The 16,420-nt window shown below is 22.4% G+C and overlaps 4 protein-coding genes across 5 annotated transcripts; 1 reads left to right on the top strand and 3 right to left on the bottom strand.

Moving 5' to 3' along the window:
• The first annotated feature begins 3,813 nt into the window (after positions 1–3,813).
• LOC122711477 (leucine-rich repeat and immunoglobulin-like domain-containing nogo receptor-interacting protein 1) lies at positions 3,814–6,374 on the top strand. Its single transcript, XM_043930280.1, has 4 exons — positions 3,814–4,244; positions 4,376–4,469; positions 4,621–4,743; positions 5,211–6,374. The coding sequence occupies exons 2-4, from the start codon at positions 4,452–4,454 to the stop codon at positions 6,273–6,275; spliced, it is 1,206 nt and encodes a 401-aa protein (XP_043786215.1). The 5' UTR covers positions 3,814–4,244; positions 4,376–4,451; the 3' UTR covers positions 6,276–6,374.
• Positions 6,375–8,061: 1,687 nt separating this feature from the next.
• On the bottom strand, positions 8,062–10,192 carry LOC122711471 (NADH dehydrogenase [ubiquinone] 1 alpha subcomplex subunit 9, mitochondrial). The gene is made up of 7 exons (XM_043930274.1): positions 10,051–10,192; positions 9,662–9,867; positions 9,296–9,589; positions 8,887–9,056; positions 8,664–8,789; positions 8,403–8,589; positions 8,062–8,320 (listed from the first exon to the last, which is right to left on the bottom strand). Exons 1-7 carry the CDS (start codon positions 10,094–10,096, stop codon positions 8,144–8,146), a joined length of 1,206 nt encoding a protein of 401 aa, XP_043786209.1. The 5' UTR covers positions 10,097–10,192; the 3' UTR covers positions 8,062–8,143.
• A 377-nt stretch (positions 10,193–10,569) lies between these two features.
• LOC122711475 (probable dolichyl pyrophosphate Glc1Man9GlcNAc2 alpha-1,3-glucosyltransferase) lies at positions 10,570–12,620 on the bottom strand. Its single transcript, XM_043930278.1, has 7 exons — positions 12,459–12,620; positions 12,093–12,365; positions 11,848–12,016; positions 11,568–11,777; positions 11,269–11,508; positions 11,033–11,181; positions 10,570–10,977 (listed from the first exon to the last, which is right to left on the bottom strand). Exons 1-7 carry the CDS (start codon positions 12,611–12,613, stop codon positions 10,578–10,580), a joined length of 1,596 nt encoding a protein of 531 aa, XP_043786213.1. The 5' UTR covers positions 12,614–12,620; the 3' UTR covers positions 10,570–10,577.
• A 422-nt stretch (positions 12,621–13,042) lies between these two features.
• LOC122711467 (myotubularin-related protein 10-B) lies at positions 13,043–16,283 on the bottom strand. 2 transcript variants are annotated; one of them, XM_043930268.1, is made up of 10 exons: positions 15,972–16,283; positions 15,633–15,827; positions 15,356–15,511; positions 15,146–15,270; positions 14,919–15,071; positions 14,545–14,849; positions 14,320–14,466; positions 14,093–14,265; positions 13,849–14,019; positions 13,043–13,726 (listed from the first exon to the last, which is right to left on the bottom strand). In XM_043930268.1, exons 1-10 carry the CDS (start codon positions 16,032–16,034, stop codon positions 13,256–13,258), a joined length of 1,959 nt encoding a protein of 652 aa, XP_043786203.1. In that variant the 5' UTR covers positions 16,035–16,283; the 3' UTR covers positions 13,043–13,255. The 2 variants fall into 2 exon arrangements, with proteins under 2 accessions (XP_043786203.1, XP_043786204.1); XM_043930269.1 differs by lacking the exon at positions 15,633–15,827.
• Between the last annotated feature and the right edge of the window lie 137 nt (positions 16,284–16,420).

Below are 16,420 nucleotides of genomic sequence, written 5' to 3' on the forward strand. Positions count from 1 at the left end.
AATTATAAATAACTTGATTATAGACAATTTACTTACAATTTACTATAAAAAAATAGAATTAATTACATTTCGATTTTCTCTATAAATTGATATATTGAATTTTACATCATTTTCTCTTGAGAAACAACAAATATTTTTTTAAATTTTTATTGAATTATAAAACTGATTACTTATCTGTCCATTTATGCTATCCATTTCTGCAAAGTAATATATTTACAAATCATCTATTTGAAATCAGTGTTTTATTAATTTGAAATAATTTTTAAATTAATTTAGAAATTTTTTTTTAATACATCAATTTTTATCAAAACATATATGATATATGATATATTAATTATATTGAATGAATGATACATAATGTCTATTTTTGATTTTAAGTTATTAGTTAAATAGTTAAACAGTTATGTTTATTAAATAATTGAATTAATTTAAATCATTATAAATGAAATTTGATCTTTAAATACTAATACAAATTTAAATATATTCACATAAAATATCTTTATTGAATTATTAGTTTGAACATTTATATATAATTAGTTTCAAGTATTTGATGTTTCTTATAACTGCAATAAGTTATTAAATGTGTTCAATATATGCTAAATATTTAATATCATACAACAGAAAAAAAAATTTTTATAACATAAAAACAATATAAAGTTTTCATAAAATTATTAAATTCATATATTTTCTTTTAAAAATTGATACCAGTCACCATAAGATCTCATTTTAAAAAGTACAAACAGAATAAAAACAAAAAGAATAAAAAATTCTATTCAGTTTTTATACAGTGAAATTTGTTCATAATAAAAATATAAGAGATTTCTATTATTGTTCTGTTGTTTTTTTTTCATGAAAACTGTTCATTGTTTTTAATTGTATTGCTATTTGGACAGATTTCACTGTGCCATTATTTGACATAAAAATACTCACCAATAAGTACAAAGTAAAGCTGTCTTGAAATTGCATTATTTAAATGAATTTTATCTGAATAACTTTTTTTATTCTATATAATTTTTTTATTAGAATTGAAGAATGTAAATGAAATTCAAGTAATTATTTCTATGAGGTATAAAATTCAGATGAAATAGAAATTTTGTTGTAGTTTTATAATAGAATTATAATATTGTACTTGTAATCCAGCGATTTTTAACCTTTTTTACTTCATTACACATAAACAACTAAAATTCTATAATACAAATATAATTCAAAAAATTTAGTATATTTTTTTACTAATAATAAAAACTATACATTTTTTATTAATTTAAAAAAATGGTATTTTTTTTTTGTAATAAAATGAAAATAAAATAATTATTTTTTTCATTATTAAGAAAATTTTGTCTAACTTACTTTTAAAAAATTTTTTAAAATTTTATTTATTGATAATTTATAATAAAAATATAATATAATAATCAAAATTATTTAAAACAATAGTTATTTATTAATTTTTTTTTTTGACTTATGTATATGAGATATTTTAAAAGATGTTAGACACAACGGTTGAAAATCACTGCTGCAAGTTAATTACAATGCGATTATAAAATAAACTAATACTATAATGTTTTATATTCTGATCGAAATTTCGCTTTATAAACTAATTATATCGCAATTCTTATTTTTGGAGGAAATACTGTCATTAAATTTTTTTTCTATTTGATATAAACAAATGAGTGTTTGTCTTATTACTCTTTATTGATTTCAAATAGAATTTTTGATATAAATTTTTTTTTATAAATAAATAAATTTTGATTTTAATGATCAGGATGCAAAGCATATATACAAAAATGACTGATTACAATAAACATGAGTGATTAAATTTGTGAAAAAAGCTATTTTCTCACAGATTTAATGATGAGATTTTTTTTTAAATGACTTTGTTACGAAATATAAACAATAAAAAAATAATTAAACAAGCTTTAATGATGTTAAAAGAAATAAAAGAAAATTAATTTGTAGAAGCATAATTAGCTATTTTACTAATATTATTAAAAATGAATAATTTGGATTGACAATGAATTAAATTTTCATGTGAATATTAATTTTTATCTATTTTTTCAAAATCAAAAATTAGAATCCATACTTTTTTTTTCATTACATATTTTACAGAAAGTAATTGAGAAAAATTTCATTCAAATCCGTGAGAAAATATCTTTTTGATAAATTCAAATGTTAATGCCATATTATATTATTAATATCATACTCATATTATTAAAAAGAAATAAAATTAAAAAATAGATATAAATATAATAAAAGATATTATATTTGTGCCTAAACAATATATAATGTGCCTAAACAAACAAAGAATAGTTCAATCTAATTACAATTAAAGAAATATAAAGTTTAAAAATGAATATTTAGAGTAAAAAATATTTAAAAGATTATACAAATATAAAAATAATATATTTGAAACAAAAAGAGAAAATATATATAATATTAAAATAGAAGGTGCTCAAAAACATATCAAATAAATTTCAAAATCTATGTAAAAAATCCATAAATTAATAAAAAATATTGAAGTTAATAATAGAGAAGAAAATAGGAAACAAAAATATTAACAAACCATTATAAAATTGCGAAATTTTTAAATGGACCAAACTTAATAAAATAATCTAGCGTTGAAAATTGTGTTTTTATATGTATATAATATAAATCTTAATTAGCATATAATGTAAACGCAATTATTGATGCCTTATGAAAATTAAAAATTTTAATTATATTAATCAGATTAAGATTGTATATAATTATGATTTTAAAAAAATTGAGGAGAGGAAGGAAAATGCCTTTTGCTTATCGTATATAAATTTAATATCGTATTATTTTTTAAGACTGATTTTTTTTTGATGTTGGAACTTTTCATGAGAAGGAGTATATACATACATATGCATGTGTACAAGGATATACACACACACATACATAAAAAACTTGCACTTTTAATTAATTATAAGTTTCTATGTTTTACATTTTCCGCCACATAATACGAGATTTCTATTATGTGAATCTATGTTACTAAAATTGTATACAAGTTTGTTATGAAATATATTACCATAAAAAATTCATAAAAAAATTGTTTATCTTTGTATGCGAATAGATATTTAAGTTTCTTCTTTAACAATAAACCGGTGAATTTTTAATAATTGACAAAGTTCTTCAAATTTTCAACAAAAATTCATTTATTTTTTCGGTTGATCTTCATAATATATAATGATGCAATTATAGTCACGAGTAAAATTTTAATTAGATCACGAAGTAATCATTATAAAAATAAACAACAATATATCATAATTACATAAAAAAAGATTTTAGTATATGATTTTATATCTTAATATATATAATATTCTTTATTTTATATTAGTTTATATCTTATAATATTATCAATCATAATCAAATTCTTATAATCAAGTATAATATTTTCATACTTCAAATTCGATTACTAATAATTTACGGTTTGATCACTGATTTTCATCGTTTTGATGAATTATTTCATTATATTTTGATTTACAGTCTCTTTTTTACTTTATCTTAGTTAAAATATTTTACTATTAGAAATATAATAAAGAGAAGTAGTATAGGAAAAAATTAGAAAAAATAAAGAACAGTTACAGAAAAATAAAAAGAATCAAAAAGAAAAAGAAATTCAAAAGTAATAATAAATAAAAAAAAGTAAGAAAAAGGTAAGCAAAATCAACAAAGTGAGATGAATTACATAATAATAAAAAAAAAGAAAGAAGATTATAAAATTAGAAAGAAAGAGATCAGAAAGGAACGAAAGGAATCAGAAAAAGATAATAAAAATCAGATAATCATAAGGAAGATCAAAATATTAGAAGACAAAAATAGATAAAAAAAAAATTTTAAAAAATCATAGAGAAATAGAATTAATTGGAAAGAAATAGAGAAAGATAGAGAGAAATAAAGAAATAGAATTATCAATGCATCAATTTTTGTAATTATCAAAAACCTATGTCAGACTATGTCAGATTTCCTAGGTCAGTATGCTTCATTCTGATTATCCCACACTACAATTCTGTACCTCTAATAAGTCTTATTCCAGACTACGCGCACGGAGAGAATAATTATGGGCTTGCGCAGATCGTTCAATGGGGGTGGGGGTAGTTGGCTAAGGAGAAATAAAGCCCCGAGCCCAGCCGGTGAATGCAGCCACGGATTGCGAAATTTTCCTGGTCTGTTTCGTTCTCTCGGTTAATGGTAGAATCTTCATCCGAGTCAATTTGCTTCTTCTTCTAGTGGTGAGCTTTTATAAGCTTTTATATTTATATTTTCACCCTCGATCTCACTGATACATAAAATAAATAAACAAATTTAATAAATTTAATTTAAGATATGTCGAAATATTTTTTTTTGATTTAACATTTTTCAGAATAACTGGAACATCGACAGCTACTTGCGACGTTTTCCTGGATGCTGAGGCATGCGCCCTAAAAACTTTAGAATTGATGTATTGCAGAGCGCAGGTACAAATGAGACAATTCGCGTGTATATGCAATCATATTCGCATTTTTTATGTGCATGACATTTATATATTTGAAAAAAAATTCTGTTTTGTCTGTAACTTCATTTCTTTTATCTTATATTTTTTATTTATTTATTTATTATTTTTTATAGATCTGCATTTATTACCTGCTGTGGATAGTGACGTTGAGTCTAAAATTTACTTTAGAACAAGAAATTACTACCGCGAAAAATTGGGATTGCTCTGCAGAATGTATTTGTCTTTCTCCGAAACAGGTAAAGATATTTTACAAAATGATATAAAATAGAAAAAGATACAAAATGAAAAATATAATTATATTGTATTTTTAAAAAACAATAAAAATTCCGAATCATAAGAATTAATATTTAAAAAAATTGGTAAAAAACCTAACTTTATAAAAAAAAATAATTTTAATTAGAAACTTTACAGAACTATATAGTATATACAATATTCATATGCTTATTTTGTATATAAATATTTTAATACAATTTTAAAAAATTAATTATGTAAAAAATAAATTAATTATTATATTAATTAAAAAATTAATAATTAAATATGGATTAATTAAATAGTTGAAATTCTAAAAAAATAGAATTATGAAAAATTAGCTACATAAATAAGATATAATTATATAATAATTTATCAATGAAGATTTTTTTTATAATTTTTTTTATTTTTTTAATAACAAAAGCTTTTTTATTAAACTAAATCAATTTTACAGGTTCTTTGCAATACAGGTGGGCTAAAAGATATTCCCACCCAACAGTTACCTCAAACAATAGAGGAACTTTCCTTAACAAAGAACAATTTTCCAATAATAAAAGGAGATGCATTTGCTGGCTTAAAACTGTTACGGAAACTAACGATGGATGGTAATAATATATCGACAATACGTCCGTTCGCATTTCGAGGTTTAAATAAATTGCGCGAACTTTCTATTCAGCATACACCTTTACCATTCATCGAAAAATTTTCGTTCGCAACTTTACAAAACGTATCAGTATTATTATTGGCAAATAATAAAATTCGATATATCGAGGGTTATTCATTCGCCGGTACATCCAACATTCGTGTAATACTATTGAGCAATAACCCATTACTCAGAATCCAGAGTCATGCATTTTCAGGTGTAACAAATATAGTTCGCTTAATATTTCCGTCAGGAATAAGAACTATTGAACCAGATGCATTCGATGGCTTACAACATGTTGGACTTTTAAAATTAACTTATATGGACTTATCTTCCCTGCAATCTTACACGTTCCGTGGCTTATCCTATGTGCATTCATTGAATATTCAGGAAAGTGACTTGGGCATCGTTGAGAAGGACGCCTTCACTGGACTTGCTCATGTTGATAGACTGAATATATTAAATAACAAAATCGATCTAATCGAAAAATTATTTCTACGATATGAAAATAGTATAGAGATGCTGAGATTTCATGGAAATCATGTTTTGGAGGCACCTCGTCATGCCAAAGACATTAATTTAGAAGTGAGCTCTATTAGCGCTATCGATAACCATTTTCCTTGTGATTGTCAGGCTCACAATGTATTGGAAAGCGATTTTGTCAATGGAACTATTACCGAGTTTCAGAAAAAGAATTATTGTATCTCTCCAATTGAATACAATGGAAAACCGATGAATTTTGTAGATTTTGGTCTAATTGCCAAATGTCATGATAATGTTGTCCAAGATAATCTGGGTTCTGGAGTTGTTGGAATTTTTACACTGCCAATCACTTTGTTCCTCATTCTTTTGTTCTCCATGAATTTCTTCCAGTAAATTAAGATCAGCTTTATAAAATGCATATTGTTGAAATATAGTTAATTGATGGGAACAGTTTTAGCTATTTTATGATTAAGTTCAAGAATTAAAATTTAATACCATATTATTAATTTGTTATTCTTATAAATTGTCGAATTTAAAAACAAAAAATGAAACAACAATTAATTTCTTGAAATTATTAATCTCTTCGATAAAATTATCGATTTTAGCTCAATATTCGTTAAATATTAATTATTAATAAATAATTATTAATAACTGACATATCGAAGAGATTAGTAATATTTAATATATTTGATATAATACACATTCTAATAATATTTTTCAATGCTTGAATAAAAATTTTTAATACATTTTTTTTTTACTTTAAATTATTTTCATATATATATAAAACATTGACATAATATAATTTAAAATTTTTTCAATCTTATTTTATATAAAACAAAGTAATGACTATAATAATAGCAATTTTAATATTAATGTTTAATATTGTTGCACTTCTATCATATGAAATCATTGTCAAGAAACTTTTTCCATTTGATTATTATACTCGTACAATTTTAAACATACTGAGCTTTAACTAGCCCATATATCTGAGCTAGCAAAATTGCATTAATTTCAAATTTATTCTATAAATTATAGAAACGAATTCACAAATAAATGATTTATTCATTAAATTATTTTTAACTTATCCCTTAAATTTTTAATCTGAAGATTTATTACAAAAGCATCTTTAAAAAATATATTTTTAACAATTTTAATTGTAGATTATTTTTTTTTAAATTTAAACCAATATCAATTTTAATTTTTTACAATTTTCGTATCATTTCATTTACACATGTATAAGAAATTATTTTCTTAACTGTTTTTGAAATATTTGTTAATATTAAGATAATATATATAGTATATTTATTTCGAATATGTTAATTATATTAAAGAAATTTTGTTAAATATTTTATATGATATAATTTTTTATTATCTTTGATTGTGTAAAAACAACCAGAATTAAATAATTTATATCAACGATAATGAAAGTATATAGAGAATAAGAATATAAATAATCAATTTATGTAAAAATTTTTTGGCAAAAAATTTGCATCATTTTGAAAGCAATAAATATAATAGTGCTATGTTCTTTTTTTATGAAAATTTAATGCAAGAATATTTCTTTTAAATTTGTAGATTTGATTTATTTGATTATAAATGTTTTTTTTCACAAAATTTTTTTATTATTATTAATTTTAAGGAATTAAATAAAAACATTTCAAATCTCTGAACATTTTTATATAGTCTTTTTTATGTAAAAAAGATTACTCTAATAAAAAAAATCCAATTTTATCATTTTATGATTTAAATCGTGTTTTTATATAATATTTTCTTTAATATTATTCAAATTTTTAAATCATATAAGTATTAATACATTTTTTATCGAAGTTTTAATTAGTCAAAAAAAAACCTGTATGTATTTAAGTATAACGGAAAAAAAAAGAAAAAAGTTGTTTAAATGTAAAATTTGCATGGCTTTCGGTCAGCATACTAACCGAGGACCAAACTAGCATATATTTTTTACCATCTATTATATAACGAAAATAAACTCTATAACTTTTTCTTATAGTTAGAATAATCTGTATATTAATAAATAATAAAATGATGTATCATTTAATAAATAATAAAAAAAATTAACAATAATGTTTATTATATGAAAACAATAATAAGAAAAATTTTAAATATTTTAATGTAAATATGAATAATAATAATAATTTAATGTAAATATAAAAAATCGAAATAATTTTTATATTCGCTTTTTATTTAAATCACAAAATTAATTTTTATTGTAATTTTAATTATAAACTATAAATGTAAGCACTTCATTTTGGTATAGACTTCACATTAGGTGGGATTATTCTTTGTAAATTTTCTATTTCCATCTTATATTGTACATATGGAATAATTTCCCATTCTATTCGAGTTTGTAAATCAATTGGTGTTATTCCTAAATCTTCCAAAGTTGGTAAAGCAGAATCTATCTTATCACTGATATGATGCTAAACGAAATTTAATGAATATAATTTTTATTTCTAAAATCAATGTATGACTAAATCAATTAAAAACTCTAAATATACTTACACATTCTAATACTTCCCATAACATGTCTGTTGTAGGATATATTGTATATAGATATTCTCTAAAAGAAGTTTTTAACCAAGTATATGGATTATATTTCATGTCAACTATCTTTATGTTGTTTTCAAAATATTTGAATTTTATATCTAACATCCATTTAACTAACTCGTTTAATTTGTACCGTTTTGGTCTAAAATAAATATTTTTAATCTTTATCTTATATATATAAAAAGTTTTAATAATATAACAATATATAATATATACCCAACAAATTGGTAAGTTTTTCCAGCAGTATCAGAATTTCTTATGATTGCTACAATACCTGAAATTACATCATGAATAGACACTGGTTGTTTCTCAGTTTTTTCTCCTTTATCCCATAAAGATAATCTATTGTAAAAAATGAACACATCATTACAATATTGTGATTTTTATATAACTTATATTATATAACTTATAAATAATTATGAAAAATTATTAAATGTACTTATTAAAGTTTAGTCTGTTCTGATCCATATAATGACTTATAAATTTATCCTTGTGTCCATATATAACTGATGGTCGAATTATAGTAGCTTCTGGAAATTCTTCTTTCACAGCAAGTTCCCCTTTCCATTTTGTTTTTAATATCTTTGAACTTTCTTTCAATATGATTGGCTTGAAAAAGAAAATAAGATTTACATCATTATTAAATTGTTATTTTAAATAATATATTATAAAATTATATAATATCATAAAATTAAATATTAAAATTTATATAATAAATTCATAAATTGTAAAAAGTACTCAAAATTTTAATAAAAAATAAAACAATTTAAAAAAATATATATAATTCTAAATATTATTTAATTAATGATCTTGATAAATTTTTTCTATTAATTATATAAGATAATTACTGTAGGTTTTTCTTCCACATTCAAACATGACATATGAATGAAACGTTCCACATTACATTGCTTAGCAAGTTTGGCTAATGTTCTTGCTCCTTCTACATGTACATCCTCAAAACTAAAGTTTCTTGTCTCATAATTTGAACCAATTAAATTAATAACAACATTAGAATATTTTATAGTTCTGATTATGGATTCCTCATCTCTAAGATCAAATGGATGGTAAAGAACTTGTCCAAGATCTCCACCCACTTTTAATTCTCGAATATGATAATGATCGCATCTATGTGGAAGAATAAGCTGTAAGAAAATATTTAGCATAAATATAAGTTCAATCTATAATTCAGAATATTAATAATATTTATATCTTGCCTGGGTTCCAATTTTTCCTAATCTAATACATAATGAAGATCCAATAAAACCACTACATCCAAATACTGTGCAAACTATGCCATTAAATGAGCTACGACCACCAGTACCTCTTTTTAAGCTGGCTGTAGTAGGATTTTTAATAATTCTTGGTTCTGATGAGTAATTATTTTGTATCGCATAACTGGCAGAATATACATTTTGATTTTCTGTATATTAATTTAGTAATTAATTTAAATCAATATTGTTACATAATTATAATAAATATAGATATATTTATAATATATATTATAAATTAATAATTTATATTTTAGCATTGCAATAAGTATACTATTATTATCGAAATATCATTGTGAAATAAAATAATAAACAATTGAAATTAATAAACTTACTTATCGTACGTATGACTTTAGGAATCCAAGCCGCCATGTTTGTCATTTGTTATTTTGTAAATATATATATATATTTGTTTTTATATAGGTTAACTTATATAGGTTAATAAATATTTTTGAATAAAAAATATTGTAAATATTCCATTATTAATTATCCATAAATATTCCAAAATTAAAAAGTGCAACAAAAATATTATATTTTAAAATGTTAATATAATTAAAAATAAAAATAATTGATAGAATATATGAAAATTTATATTAAATAATTGAATAAAAAATTATTTTTATTTTTATAAATTACAATTTATATTTTTGATTTATAATCCTCATTTTATTTATTCAATCTTAATTAAAATTTTAGTATTATTGATTAATTATATATATATCATTTTGATTATAATTTTATATTAAAATTGCAAATATTTCCAACAAAATTGTAATTAACATTCATATAACTATTGTAATAATATTTTAAGGTTAAAAAAATTGGGAAATACAATAAATATGTCATATGCAAAATATAAATTTTATTGTACTTTCTTTTTTTGGTCATAAATTTTGTTATATTGTAAAAACATATAATAATAAAAAATCCAAGAATAAATTATTCCTATAGCACAATATATTGAAGTAAGTGCTAGAGGTAAAAATGGTAATGCTTCTCCAAATATTATTTTATGTATTATGGTTTCATATACTGTTAATATTGGTAAAGTAAATACATATATATATTCATATGAATAAAGTAAATCTAAATTGAATTTTTGACAAAAAGCTAAAAAAATTGCAATTACATAGACTAAAAGTAGCAAAATTTTTAATGGAGTTAAATTATTTAAATAAAGTAGAGGTAAAAGAGCAGTATGTCCAGCACTGCTCAGAATTAAGTATATTCTAGCATCATTCTTGTTTGTTGTTGCCAATACACTAGAAAATATAAAACTTGTTTGGTTTTATTTCATTAATTTTATTTTTTACTTACCACATTGGTATGATAGCAGTTAAAATAGCTTTTTCATGTACATGCCAACCAAATATGAAAGAACTTAAAGCACATAGAACTAAACATCGTACAAACTGTCTTGAATTTGTAAAATATTCTTTTTTATATAATAAACAATATAATGAGGGCTGTAATTCACATAATTTTTTAATATGATGTAATAATATATTAATATACTATTAAATAAACTAATAAATAAACAATTTGATACTTACTATCATTGAGAAAATGGTTAATAAAAATGTTACAATTGGAGTAGGAGTTGGTAAAACTAAGAATGATTGTTCTTGAACTAAACCAGCTGTCATTACTGCTGATCTAGTAATTTTTAGCCATTTTAATTTTTTTAAAATTAAAAATATTATTTTATCTATAGCTATATATAATGCCCAAACATTTGCTGCCCAATATGCATGTACTAAACCTCTTTTGAATGGAAATAACCTTGAAATTACCTAAGATAATTATAATCAATAAAGAAAAAGAAAATATCACATGCAATATAATTATTTACCTGAGGTAATTGCAAAACAAATGGACCAAATGAAATTATCAGAGTAATAAAAACTATGCCTCCAAGTATAAATAAACGTCTAAAAAATGAACCATTGTTCATGCAATATGATCTAAGTAACCATACTATAAACACTGGTGCAACATATAAATAAATATGTTTTAAGTTTAATAACAAGGCAAAGCACAATGTTCCATATAAAATAGATATCTAAAAAATAAATTGTTTAATTCTTTTTTCAAAGTAAAAAATGTTTCAAAGTATTTTTTTGCTTACATACCTGTTTATTTATTTTAGAAACATTTGCAATAGCAAGTAGAAAAATACCAAGTAAGAACCCATTATATTGAAAATGTACATGATCCACTACTAACAATCCCATATTGCATAAAGAAAAAACTATGAACATAACATATTCATCAAAAGTGTTGCAAAATACTTTTCCAATTCTAGAATTTAATATAATAAAATGAATTTTAAAAATATACATATATCTTTCATATATCATTATTATTAAAAACTTACTCTTTAACTCCATAAGTAAATACTAAATCTAAAATTATAACAGAACTTCTTTGAAAAAGTATGGTATTAAATGATGCATAATTCAGATTTTTTACTTTCAGCATGTCATGATCTATAAATCTTGCAATATGACTGAGAAAATATTCAAACCATGCAAATAATGGTGGATAATCTAAAGTCCATTGTGAATTGGCATTCACATACCATTCTTTTAATGGTAAATTATGTGTTATAGCGAGCCAGTTGCGATGTACTTCAAAATCCGTAGAATGACTAAAAATCAAATAGTACAAATAAAAAATAGTATAAAATGCAATAAATATAGTAAAAGCTTAATAATTTGTTTAAATGTACAAAAAATCATACTATACGGGAATTAGAAGTACTTTAAAGCATGTAACGAGAATTAATACATAAAATATAATTTTGTTTATATTTCTTTCTTCTAATATAGAATTTATCTTTTTCGTCCTTTTTAATACAGAATTATTTTTATTATTTTTATTATTCGTAATATTCATTATTAATAAAAAGTATTTTACGTATAATTCTTTAGAAGGTTCGAAAAATTAGCTATTATTTAATGTTACCAACATAGATATTATTAATATTTCCTTTATAATAAATTCATCTAGTAAATTTGATTTTCTAGAGATAAATAGGGAATAATAGGGTTAAAAAAATTTACTAGACCATACATAATTTTTTCTACAAAAAATAGTTTCATTGTTATTTAATTTATAACATTAATTTGTTATTAAATATTTTCTTAATTTTACTATTTTACAATATAACTTAAAATATAAAAAGAGAAATTCTCGTATTATATTCAAAATGCAATTTCACAATATTTAATCCTTTAAGTACCAAAGTAAAAAAAATTAAAATGAAGAAATCAATAATAATTTATAAAAAGCGTTTTAAATTTCTATACATGAATATTTAAATAATTAAATTTATAATATAAATCAAAAACAAAGAATATAATGATTTATCACTTAAAACATATTTACAATTTTTTTTTATACAAACACTATATAAACTTGGCACTAAAAGGATTAAAAGAATTTTTTTCTGATATTTCTGGTTGTTTTCGTATAATTATTATAATGTTTTTTATTCTTTTTAATAAATTTTAAAAAAATATTAATGAAATATGTATATCAGTCAGTTGCAGTGATTAAAGACTGCGCTTCTAATAAGCTTTTTGTTGCAAGAATGGAATTATTCATGATTGGCGTGCTTACTATATTTCCTGACTTTTTGTTTGAAAATGGATAAAAACTATCAATATTCATATGAACGGAATAACTATTTGATTTACCAGTAGGTGAGCCACAATTGTCGTTTATATTCATTTTCAATTGATTTACATTGTTCTGTAGTAATCTTGCATAAAGTTCAATATGATTCTCTCCGCCATTATGAATCTCTAATGTTGGTATCCATCGAAAATAACACTGAGTCCATAGTTCTAGATTTGCAATATTATACAAAGGTTTTATCACAAATTTTTCCTTAGAATCTGTTTCACGGGGATTATAAAAGGGATTATAAAATAATAAAATATCTTGATCACTAAACTGTTTCTTCCAATCCCATACGCTTCGAAGAACAAGTGGCTTTTCTGGATCCTAAAAGACATATTATTTAAATGTTAATACTTAAATATCATTTTTCTTAACATTTATATTTTGATTAGAAAATCAATATATATATTTAAATATTAAATATTAGAAATATTTAAATAAATTACCGTAGCTGCCGCAACTCGATCTTTTTCGCAATTAAAAATGAATGTATCAAAAACAGAAACATGGGCAGCATCCCACAGAGTAGTCAGATACGTCTCCGTAAATTCAAATTCCCCGGGAAATTGTTGACTCAATTGCCAAATACAGTCAAGATATAAAAGAAGCAATGGAGACTATAAAAGTAACAAATAATAAAAAAATAATTGCTAATTTATAAGTAATTAAAATTAAATTAAATTAATATACCTTCTCTGAAGTCCTCTTAGAAATATGACCTAATCTATCACAGAATGGATGGCCACTAGCAACCCATTCCTTTTGTAAAAGAGACTGGAATCCATTTATAGTTCGAAAATAAGGATCAAGTAATAATTGAACTAAACTCGATATAATGCAACAAAGATCTGTACCAGCACCTTCTAAAAATCAATTTTATTAGAATGATTAAAAAGTAAATTATGTTGTATTGTTACCTTGTAATATAACAGAATATCCTAAATGAAGATGTTCACAGGCTTCAACAGCTTTTTGCAAACAATATGATACATACTTTAACCATTTTGTATTTTCTACTAATGAATAAAAATTATTATCTTGTAACCAAAACTGCCGAATATTTTCTGAAATGAATAATGAATATTTATAATATTTATCGAATAAGTTATGATTTTAAAATGATAATGATAAATTTAATTTACCTGGTGAACATAAACAGGCAAATTTTGAGAATGCTACAGCTATTAACTTTACACTAATGCCTTTATTTAATTCTAAAACAATTGGCGGCATTTTGCGAGGATGACTTTTACGAACATTTTCAAACATAATATTTTCTTGTATTCTACTGGTAACTAACGGTGAAAGTTCGGACATTTTTACTAATGCTGCACCACGCGCATTTGACCAAGACCAAATTGGTGGACGGTTGCCTTGAAAGCGCTTAGCTGCATCCATTAACTGATTATCAGTAATTGAAGCTGGTATAATTATATATCGAGATAAACTGTAAAAATACTTTATATTATATATTATTTTAAATATAATAAAGTATTTAATAATTATTTGCATTTACCTACGACAAAGTTTAAAATCTTTATTAACAGTAGATAATCTCCAGAATTTTCTGAATTTTTCATTACATATGATACGTTCCAATTCATTGCACCAATCTGAGATATCTCGGAATAAACGAACAGCTTTATCTAGACTACTATAATATACTTTTCTGAAATCAAATAAAAGAATAAATAATTTTTTAACTTTTAATATTAATTTGAAATATTTATTCAAACTACTAACTGATAATCATAAGCAAAAAGTAATTGGTGTCTGCTAGGAAAAGCATGATGTAATAATGCTTGTAGAAGATTCTTTCCATCTCCAATAGGTGAAAATTTAAAAGAAAAAGACCATGTTCGTAAATTCTAAAATCATAACATATTTTTCAATAAAAATAAATATACAGAAAGAATAATATATTATCTATAACATTTCATAGAAAATAATTACTTTACAAATAATAAATATTCCTTTTATTTTAGATGGTACAATATTTCCAGGTGTTAATTTTCTTTTCTTATCTCCTATAGTTACATAAATATCTTCTATATTTGTTAAACATGTGTCCATATATCCATAAAGATGATTCTGTTGACGAGCTACATCCTATAAATAAAATATTCTATATTTATGTTTTATATATTGTTTTATATACAATAATCAAATAAAACTACGATTACAAATATATTTATTAGAATATTTTGTAAATACTATAATATTTATTTACTTCTCCATTTGTGTCATCAGTTGTAACAAAAGTGAGTTTAAAATTTGTAACAGATAGAATGCCAGATGTTCCTTGATTTAAATCACTAACAGGTGAAAACATAAGAACATTTTCTGCTTTGGTGATGAAGATTTCACCAGGTAACAATTTAATATTATTCTCGGATAACGAATTACGTCGACTAGAACTTAGTGGCTACACATAATTTATTAAACCATTAATTAATTCAATAATAAGTAATACAAATAATTTTGTAAATATTTAAGCTAAATTAAATATTTATTATTCAAAATTAAGGTTATGTTTGAATGTTTACATAAAAATACATTTGATAATTACCTGCATCTCGTGTTCCTCCAGACCAACATAACTTATGAAATTATTGCAGCTTTTACTTTCCATCGCAAACGTTTAAACGATTGCTGTTGATTAACAATAATTATAACTATAGTCATTAAAATCCGTTCGATACACGATTTTACACGTTATTAGTTTTCTTTTAATCTCATTCTTGTTTAATTATGCGAATTATCATTTCTAATTAAAAACATTTTGTTTTTGAATGAAGAATTTATTTTTTAATCCGAAACAAAATTATGATATAATCTCCCGTTTGAACCATCCTGAATAGTTTTCTTTGCAGTTTCTTTTTTGTCTATCGTTTTTGAATTCATTCATTGCTGTAATCCTATTTGTATTTGTCACTGCATATATTCACATCATGTAACGTGGACTTATGACACTAATTTAAAATTAAAATATTTTTTACAGATTGAAATAAAATTGAA

Source organism: Apis laboriosa, unplaced genomic scaffold, assembly GCF_014066325.1.
Source record: "Apis laboriosa isolate Shangri-la unplaced genomic scaffold, ASM1406632v1 scaffold170_cov151, whole genome shotgun sequence".
Taxonomy (NCBI): Eukaryota; Metazoa; Arthropoda; class Insecta; order Hymenoptera; family Apidae; genus Apis; species Apis laboriosa.

What these genes read in the sequence shown, in the direction of transcription:
- LOC122711471 (XM_043930274.1), bottom strand. Translation starts at nt 10,096, where the DNA reads ATGACAAACATGGCGGCTTGGATTCCTAAAGTCATACGTACGATAA. An exon ending in TAAAGTCATACGTACGATAA is followed by an intron (nt 9,868 to 10,050) that starts GTAAGTTTATTA and finishes ATTAATATACAG; the next exon opens with AAAATCAAAATGTATATTCT. An exon ending in AACAGACTAAACTTTAATAA is followed by an intron (nt 8,790 to 8,886) that starts GTACATTTAATA and finishes TTTTTACAATAG; the next exon opens with ATTATCTTTATGGGATAAAG.
- LOC122711467 (XM_043930268.1), bottom strand. Translation starts at nt 16,034, where the DNA reads ATGGAAAGTAAAAGCTGCAATAATTTCATAAGTTATGTTGGTCTGGAG. An exon ending in GAATATTTATTATTTGTAAA is followed by an intron (nt 15,271 to 15,355) that starts GTAATTATTTTC and finishes TTATGATTTTAG; the next exon opens with AATTTACGAACATGGTCTTT. An exon ending in CTTTTTGCTTATGATTATCA is followed by an intron (nt 15,072 to 15,145) that starts GTTAGTAGTTTG and finishes ATTTGATTTCAG; the next exon opens with AAAAGTATATTATAGTAGTC.
- LOC122711475 (XM_043930278.1), bottom strand. Translation starts at nt 12,613, where the DNA reads ATGAATATTACGAATAATAAAAATAATAAAAATAATTCTGTATTAAAA. An exon ending in GTACTTCTAATTCCCGTATA is followed by an intron (nt 12,366 to 12,458) that starts GTATGATTTTTT and finishes TTTGATTTTTAG; the next exon opens with TCATTCTACGGATTTTGAAG. An exon ending in TTTCTAAAATAAATAAACAG is followed by an intron (nt 11,778 to 11,847) that starts GTATGTAAGCAA and finishes TTTATTTTTTAG; the next exon opens with ATATCTATTTTATATGGAAC.
- LOC122711477 (XM_043930280.1), top strand. An exon ending in TTTGTCTTTCTCCGAAACAG is followed by an intron (nt 4,744 to 5,210) that starts GTAAAGATATTT and finishes TCAATTTTACAG; the next exon opens with GTTCTTTGCAATACAGGTGG.